This window comes from Takifugu flavidus, unplaced genomic scaffold (genome assembly GCF_003711565.1).
Source record: "Takifugu flavidus isolate HTHZ2018 unplaced genomic scaffold, ASM371156v2 ctg245, whole genome shotgun sequence".
Taxonomy (NCBI): domain Eukaryota; kingdom Metazoa; phylum Chordata; class Actinopteri; order Tetraodontiformes; family Tetraodontidae; genus Takifugu; species Takifugu flavidus.
This window is the reverse complement of record NW_026621903.1, coordinates 30,001-38,260: the sequence shown is the minus strand read 5'-3', so window position 1 is coordinate 38,260 and position 8,260 is coordinate 30,001. Positions and strand designations below refer to the sequence as shown.

Here is an 8,260-nt window from a genome sequence, read left to right as displayed (position 1 = left end):
TCAGAAACGCTCCCGTGACGGGAGACCTCAGCAATCATCACCACTGGAGCCCATTTGTGGTTCTGACCCAGCTTCAGATTTAATCGCGTCACTTATTGAGCCAGAAAGATGTAATGAGAATGTGTTGTCAACCCGTTGTCATGGTTACCACTCTGCAGCAGAGGCAGGCGGTGGTCCGGAGCATCACCTGCTGACAGGAGCAGGAAGGTCATGTGACTGATGGGAATAAAGACAGCAGCTGATTTCCAGAGTCAACGCATCACTTTATTGTTTCTGTAAATGTACATTCTGGAAAACGCTGCCTGCACCTTCGGAGGGTGGAAACGAAGCGCCAGGAACGACACACACACCCCCACACACACGCACGCACACACACACACGTGCACCTTCAAGTCTCTGCAATTAAAGAAATCCGCCATGAATGTTGCAAGAGCAGGAGAATCTTTATAGAAGACAACAGGAAGTGGGCTCAGGAGAGGACGCGTTTGTCCCTTCTTCTCTGACCCTGGACCATCAGGACTGATAGGGCCCCCGGCCCCCCACCACCCCTGACCAACTAAAATATAACCCCAAATCAGTTGCTGCCTTTGTGCTAACAGCTAACTGATGTTGAGGCGGTTTGACGGTCACTTCCTGTTGTGACAAGGTCCCGCGGATCTCCTGCTCTCCGTCCCCACGCAGCAGTCAAGGAAATACTTGGTTCCATGAAACAGTCCAAGTGTCCAGAACTGAGGTACCTGTCCCCTGGGGGTGGGGCGCCACGCGGCTTACAAGCCCCTCCTCCACCGTTTCAGGAGCACCTCTGTCAGGACATTTGGTGGAAACAAACCTAACAGTTAAAACGAGACAAATCTGAGATTATTGTGTGAACAAACAGCCGTTGCTGCATAGTTGAGCAGGCGTGCAGCTCTGCTAACGGCTACAGTAACACGGTCGGTCCTACGGTGGCCCTGCACACGGTCCTGCACCACGGAGCAAAACACAAGCAAACAGACCAGAGCGTTCATGATAGACAAGTAAAAAATAACAACATTTAATTTAAAGTTGTGTTTACTGGAGCAGTCCGTCCACATCAGGCCACCCAAATAAAAATTTTTAACCAAACCAATCATGATGACAGAAACAAGAATTTGTGCTAAACTTTGGCCCGCTGTGAGAGACAGCCTCTGATTCTGTCCCACAAAGATTAGAAGGGAGGAAAGACGCCAGCTCGACCCCGCCAGGCCACTAGGGGGGGCTATTGTGCCAAAAATAGAAATAGGACTCCTCCACACACGTCAGTGCTCATGAGACATGAACAGAAATATTTACATTAAAATACAGAAGGTCACCAAATAGGATTTAAAAAGCATCAGTCGATTTTTACAGCGGCGTAAATTTTCCTGATAAACATGTATGCAGCGTAGAAACCGATCGTGCCCGTCAGCAGCCAGAAGGTCAGAACCATCAGGGCGGTGTAGCCGAAGTAGAGCAGCGAGGGGATGAACTCTACGATATCCAGCTGAAATAAGGAGAGAAGAGACAAATCAGTCACTCATCCACCAATCAATGACATCATCCCTCCGCCAGGTACGAGTGAGACGTATTTTCACGACCATAAGGAGCACCGTATTATATCGCCGACTGGCTCCGACCCACATATGGTGGCATAACTCGCCCGCCGCCGCCTCATAGATGCGGCTGGGCGCGGTTATCTTGTCGCGGGTTAGGGTTAGGGAAGATGGCCGCCCTCTCCTGGTTAGGGTGAGGGAAGATGGCCGCCCTCTCCTGGTTAGGGTGAGGGAAGATGGCCGCCCTCTCCTGGTTAGGGTGAGGGAAGATGGCCGCCCTCTCCTGGTTAGGGTTAGGGAAGATGGCCGCCCTCTCCTGGTTAGGGTTAGGGAAGATGGCCGCCCTCTCCTGGTTAGGGTTAGGGAAGATGGCCGCCCTCTCCTGGTTAGGGTTAGGGAAGATGGCCGCCCTCTCCTGGTTAGGGAAAATGGCCGCCCTCTCCTGGTTAGGGTTAGGGAAGATGGCCGCCCTCTCCTGGTTAGGGTGAGGGAAGATGGCCGCCCTCTCCTGGTTAGGGTTAGGGAAGATGGCCGCCCTCTCCTGGTTAGGGTTAGGGAAGATGGCCGCCCTCTCCTGGTTAGGGTAGGGAAGATGGCCGCCCTCTCCTGGTTAGGGTGAGGGAAGATGGCCGCCCTCTCCTGGTTAGGGTTAGGGAAGATGGCCGCCCTCTCCTGGTTAGGGTTAGGGAAGATGGCCGCCCTCTCCTGGTTAGGGTTAGGGAAGATGGCCGCCCTCTCCTGGTTAGGGTTAGGGAAGATGGCCGCCCTCTCCTGGTTAGGGTTAGGGAAGATGGCCGCCCTCTCCTGGTTAGGGTAGGGAAGATGGCCGCCCTCTCCTGGTTAGGGAAGATGGCTGCCCTCTCCTGGTTAGGGTTAGGGAAGATGGCCGGCCTCTCCTGGTTAGGGTTAGGGAAGATGGCCGCCCTCTCCTGGTTAGGGTTAGGGAAGATGGCCACCCTCTCCTGGTTAGGGTTAGGGAAGATGGCCGCCCTCTCCTGGTTAGGGTTAGGGAAGATGGCCGCCCTCTCCTGGTTAGGGTTAGGGAAGATGGCCGCCCTCTCCTGTTTAGGGTTAGGGAAGATGGCCCCCTCTCCTGGTTAGGGTTAGGGAAGATGGCCGCCCTCTCCTGGTTAGGTTAGGGAAGATGGCCGCCCTCTCCTGGTTAGGGTTAGGGAAGATGGCCGCCCTCTCCTGGTTAGGGTTAGGGAAGATGGCCGCCCTCTCCTGGTTAGGGTTAGGGAAGATGGCCGCCCTCTCCTGGTTAGGGTTAGGGAAGATGGCCGCCCTCTCCTGGTTAGGGTTAGGGTTAGGGAAGATGGCCACCCTCTCCTGGTTAGGGTTAGGGAAGATGGCCGCCCTCTCCTGGTTAGGGTTAGGGAAGATGGCCGCCCTCTCCTGGTTAGGGTTAGGGTTCATATTCGATGGCCTGCAGTTTAAAGTAAGCCTCATTCATACGCGTCTCGCTTGACCGGCGCCATTTTAGGGGATCCTTATGCGTCGGTGTGCCGCTAATCGATGGGCGGAGCGTTTACCGTAGTGCACCTACCAAAGGGGCACAGCAGATTTTGGGACTCACCATCGATTTTTGAGAAAATCTCAGTGTTTTAGGTGCCTTATAGTTGTGAAAATACGATACTCAGAGGGATCTACCTGAACCTGACAACCTCTGAACGGGAACAGGAAGACAACTGAAGAGGAACTTTTTTTACCTTGTTGACAAAGTAAAAGATGGCATAAATGAGGACATAGAACGCTGAACCTCCAGACACCAGGAATGTTCTCCACCACCATCTGTAGTCCTGAGATGAGGGAAAGCACAAAGCTGAATGTTCAAACCGTTGCTAGGCAACCCCACTGGACCTCACAGCAGGAGCGAGTGAAGGTACCTCTGCACAGAGCTGGAAATAGACCATGACGATGCTGATCTGGGAGCAGGACACCACCAGGATGATGAAGACCAGGAAGAGGAAGCCAAACAGGTAATAGAACTGGTTCTCCCAGATGGCCTGAGGTCACACACACACACACACCACACACACACACACGCGCACACACACACACACACATGCACACACCGCTGTTAAACAGACTGGATCACGTTTGATCCCAAAGTTCTGAGAGCAGCTGGACTCACGCTGAAGATGAAGAAGAGCTCGATGAACATGGCACCGAAGGGAAGGATTCCAGCCATCAGGATCCTGGTGGCAGGAAGCAAATATTCAGTAACAAGACGAGAGAAGGAGGACTTGAACACACAAACACTCACCCCACAAACTTGTTCATGTACCAGCGCTGCTCGGGAACCTGCCGCGGGATCTGGTTGGTGCGGACTGGATTATCATACGGCTGTTTGCGGAAGCCAAAGTAATAGCCCAGGTAGACCAGAGGCAGGGAGATCCCGAACCACATGCAGAGCAGAGCCAGCATGGTGGTGAAGGGAACCTGGGGTGGAAGCACACACAGGAGGACACCAGGTCTCTGCCAAAGCTCCACCATCATCAGGATGATCCACACTACAAACACACCACGTCCACCACAAACCCTGGATGCCTGTGAGATCTGGGGCTGGAGACAAGCTGAGGACGTTCAGAGGGAGCTTAACACGGAGGCATCGCATCTCTTCAACCAGGCTCAACCTCCCCTTCTGTGGGAACATCCTCTGCACCCTCCTCACATCACACAGGCCCTTCAGCAGCCGCTCACTACAGACACTCCACGTCACGCCAAACACGAGAAGCTCGATGGACATCCAGCTTCAGGAACTCACCGCTCCAGACGAGTGCTCTCCCCAAATGAAGAAGTTCAGGAAGAAACAAATTCCAAACACCACGGCAGGATACAACGTGGCCGTCTGCAGCACAAACAGCAACACGGCGATTGAAAGGCCAAACACACAAGAACGCTGAAGACGTTACCGAGACTCTCACTTCAGCCACTCACACAAAAGGCTCCTTTCCTCCATCGATGACCCTTCAGGGTTCGGTACAACCTGCCAGCAAAATAACCTCCAAACACGCTGGAGGAAAACAAGAGGAGAGACGTCAAGCAGGTGCAGGAGAAGCAGGCAGGCCGAGGAAGAGGCCCCTACCCCATAAACATGAAGAGGAAGCAGGCAGTGGTCATCAGCGCTCCTCTGCTGGACGGAGACAGCATCCCCAACATGGCAACAACTGGGGAGACGGGGACAGTCGGAGTTTTAAACACACATTTGATTTGAGGTCATTTTCAAGCAGAACTGAGAAAACAAACAAGACAAGCAGATCAGGAGGCTCCCAGAGAGCAGCTCCTCGTCCTCCAGCCAACACACTCCACAACTCCAGTGTGGTGCCCCGGAAAAATAAAGGGGTTCATTCCAGCGTTGATCAGCCAACACAAGATGTCTGGAGATCCCAGTCCAGAGGTCCATGAGCCTCCTGGAGCAGTCACATCCACTTTTCTGTTAACTGAAGCTTTGTGTGGTCTGGAGCACGGTTGATGTTCACAGACTGATGTCCCCCATGATGAGGCTGCGTGTCAACACCAACCAGCAGACCCATGGACGGGGGACAGTCATTGCTCTCCAGGTGAGAGCGCACCTTCCACAGCAGTTGTTCAGGCAGTAGATGTCAGGCTCAGGCAAAGACATCTGGATCTCATCCTCTCTGTGATTTTAAAGAATGACTGAAAAAGAGTCCCCACTGTCTCCACCTGCAGGTCCTGACCGCCAGCCGTCAACATTCTCCTGTGTGTCCCCTGAACTGGACGTGTCCTGGATGTCCAACACAGAGCTTTGTGTGTTCCGTCTGCACATTTTCACAGCTTTCCGTATTTTTTCTTTTAACAGAGAAACGAGGATGTTCTTGTCCACTAAACTGTCCTCCATGTCTAGCCCTGCCTCCTCCGTTTCTTCCACATGTTTAAACTCTTTGATGTTTCCAAAAACATCAGACGGATGTGAAAGAAGGACTTACAGATGACGATGAGCCCCATGCAAAACAGCTGGATCCCTGAGCCCAGTAAGGAGCTGAGGACCATGGGATACTGGGGCGGCCTGAAGACGTCGCCGTGGACGTTCTTCCACCCAGACTCTTCCATCGTGTCCTCCTGGTGAGACACACAGGAAGAGTCAGAACAGCAAAGGTCCACCGTCTGGATGAAGAGCCAGCACTCACGATGTCGTCCTCTCGGTTGTAGTTGGCGATGTCCTTCCTTAAGGTCCTGATGATGATCATACTCAGGATACCTAATCAAGGTCACAGGGTCGCGAGGGTCAAAGGCAGAAGCTTTTAACAACAACAAGCGCGTAATCGGTGACTTTTGAGGCTGACCCGACAGGAAGAAGACGACCACCACGGAGTTAACGATGGAGAACCAGTGGATCTGAACGTCACTCATGGTGAGGTAGGTGTCCCACCGCGACGCCCACTTGATCTCGCTGGCCTGCAGAGGTCAAAGGGCGTTTGTTTTACCGTCTGTGTGATCACTCCCATATGGCTGCTGAAGCCTCTCACCTCCCAGTGCACAGAGTAAGTGAACAGGACTTGGTTTTCCTTTGTGGGGTCGATCTCCTGGGGGGCGGCGCCACTGGCCTCAGGCAGGGTGCACGTGTTGTCTGTGACGACAGCCTTCAAATCTGAGGAAACAAGAGCGGACGGGTGAGCGGCAGGTGAGCCACAACGGTGCGTCACCTCCGCAGCTTCCTGTCGCCTACCCTCCACCTGCACGCTCCGAGGTACCACCTCAAAGCGCACAACCCTGTAGTTGTGGATGTTCTCCTCCTCCAGCTGCTCTTTGTGGAAGTACAGGATGAAGGAGAGATGGTTGTGCAGATAGAACTGAGGGAGGACACAGAAAGCACACGCCGGTCAGATGCTGTGGGCACAACGGAACCTGAAGAGTCCAGTTCAAGTCTACATCAGCTCCTCGTGGACCATAAAGATGGACTAACGGATGTTGTGGAACCGTTTGTTCTCCACCTGACTGAACAGAGGAGACGGCGGCTCTGTCACGGTTGTGTTCACCTTGTTGCTGTCTACGAAGCCCAAGCGGTATCCGTGTTCAAACTGCACGTCTTTGGCCACGTCCTTCTTCTGCTCGTCCTCGCCCACGGCCTCTCTGTTGGGGTAAAACTCTAACCTGGTGGCTACTGGCAGGTTGTCTGCAATGCTGAAACACACAGGAAGACGTCACATTCACGGGCCGCTCAGCAAAGCGCCGTAGGTGGAGCAGCGTGATGACGCAGGTGGGCGCTCACAGGTGAACGTAATACTCCTCCCGGATTCGCTCGGCCATCAGTTTGCTTTCACTGACGCTCAGTGTTTTCTTGCTGCACACCATCTCACACTTCCTGTTCTTGGTCATCTCGACGGTGAAGGGGGTGTTCACAATCCGGTCGCCACGCAACACCTCACCTGCAGGAAAAGGTGCATGAAACACCTCGAAAAAAAGAAATCGCACTTCTACACTGAAGAGATGATAAGAGATAAGCTTTCATTTGACGACTTTAGATCATTAACAGCCAAATGTATATTTCCAAGCATCATGATCTGGGACATGTTAAGAACATGATGAGAACAAAGTCATTCTACTCACCAAGGTTCTCTCCCTTGTAGAAAACCGTATCCGGTTTGCAGAAAGGTAGAGAGTAATATTCATAAGGAAGCTGAGTACGAGAACTGGTCAGCTTCACAGCCTGGGAAATCAAAATGTCCCTTTCAGCAACAGGTGCAGACATTAATGTCTCATCATCATGGAAAATGGCTTTAAATTCACCTTTATATCTACTGTATCCCCCTCGTGGAAGTTCCGGGGAGCAACTCCAGGAACATAGAAAGGATGAACCACAGGTACCAGTAGCAAGGCCCACCACGTCTCCTGGAACACAAACACCAGAAAGGGTTGTTCCACCACGTCACGTCATGAAACTTCACATTTTATACACACAAACCATCGAATTATTGCTCCACCTACAGGTTACAGCTGCAATCTGTTTATAACAGCCAAGGAAAAGCTCATTAAAATGTAATCTTCTGGATTCCAGAAGAACTTTGGCTTTTGATCTTCCATAGATGAAATCCAAGGAGCTCTGATCATCAACCAACCATGTTCGGTACCGCTGCCTATATACCACTGTGGGTCCAGGATGGGAGGAAATCAGCCTCGTTTTAGGACGACCAGAGGAAGACAACTCAGATCTCTTGATCCTAAATCAGAATCTAAAGTCTGTGGCCTCATCAGTGACCCCCCCCCCCCCGAAGATCAGCCATACAGGACCTGCAGCAAAGCTCGGTGGTGTTCTGGTTCTGGGGCTTTGATGGGACCGGACCGATGGAGGTTCTGGTGTCTAAATGTCCAACCCTAACCCTCGTTTAACCGCAGATATCTAAACACACACGCCTCCTTTGGTCTTTATAACGAGCATGACAGCAGGAGGAGACTTTAGTCTTTGGCTGATCCGAGATCTGCGACAGAAATTCGCTGTTGATAAAAGACTGTTGCTTGGACGCATAAATCAAAGATAAACGTTGACGTTCATGCCAACAAAAGCATTACATGTGTGGGGCTCTCAGGTCAGGTCATTTTTTCGCTTTAATCTGCTGCCATCTTGGTTTTATACCCATTTTAACCGAAACGTCCAATAAAACTCACGCTAACAGAGGTGCTACTGCTAGCACGGAACTTCACATCTTTTCCAATCTGCATTTTCATGACAGCAAAGCAACCAGGTACAG

At 52.1% G+C, this 8,260-nt stretch overlaps 1 protein-coding gene across 1 annotated transcript in view; it reads right to left on the bottom strand.

The window, feature by feature from the left end:
* Nucleotides 1-242: 242 nt before the first annotated feature.
* tm9sf4 (transmembrane 9 superfamily protein member 4) overlaps nucleotides 243-8,260 on the bottom strand; it is an 8,420-nt gene continuing 402 nt past the window's right edge. Inside the window, exons 2-18 of the mRNA XM_057023516.1 lie at nucleotides 7,302-7,403; nucleotides 7,122-7,221; nucleotides 6,784-6,940; nucleotides 6,551-6,695; nucleotides 6,241-6,364; nucleotides 6,041-6,162; nucleotides 5,858-5,969; nucleotides 5,702-5,772; nucleotides 5,501-5,633; nucleotides 4,639-4,720; nucleotides 4,491-4,566; nucleotides 4,318-4,401; nucleotides 3,817-3,992; nucleotides 3,685-3,748; nucleotides 3,437-3,556; nucleotides 3,260-3,349; nucleotides 243-1,501 (exon numbers count right to left, since the gene is read on the bottom strand). Of these exons, the coding sequence (XP_056879496.1) occupies nucleotides 1,352-1,501; nucleotides 3,260-3,349; nucleotides 3,437-3,556; nucleotides 3,685-3,748; nucleotides 3,817-3,992; nucleotides 4,318-4,401; nucleotides 4,491-4,566; nucleotides 4,639-4,720; nucleotides 5,501-5,633; nucleotides 5,702-5,772; nucleotides 5,858-5,969; nucleotides 6,041-6,162; nucleotides 6,241-6,364; nucleotides 6,551-6,695; nucleotides 6,784-6,940; nucleotides 7,122-7,221; nucleotides 7,302-7,403 (1,908 nt within the window). The 3' untranslated portion in view covers nucleotides 243-1,351. The remainder of the gene's footprint in view (nucleotides 1,502-3,259; nucleotides 3,350-3,436; nucleotides 3,557-3,684; nucleotides 3,749-3,816; nucleotides 3,993-4,317; nucleotides 4,402-4,490; nucleotides 4,567-4,638; nucleotides 4,721-5,500; nucleotides 5,634-5,701; nucleotides 5,773-5,857; nucleotides 5,970-6,040; nucleotides 6,163-6,240; nucleotides 6,365-6,550; nucleotides 6,696-6,783; nucleotides 6,941-7,121; nucleotides 7,222-7,301; nucleotides 7,404-8,260) is intronic.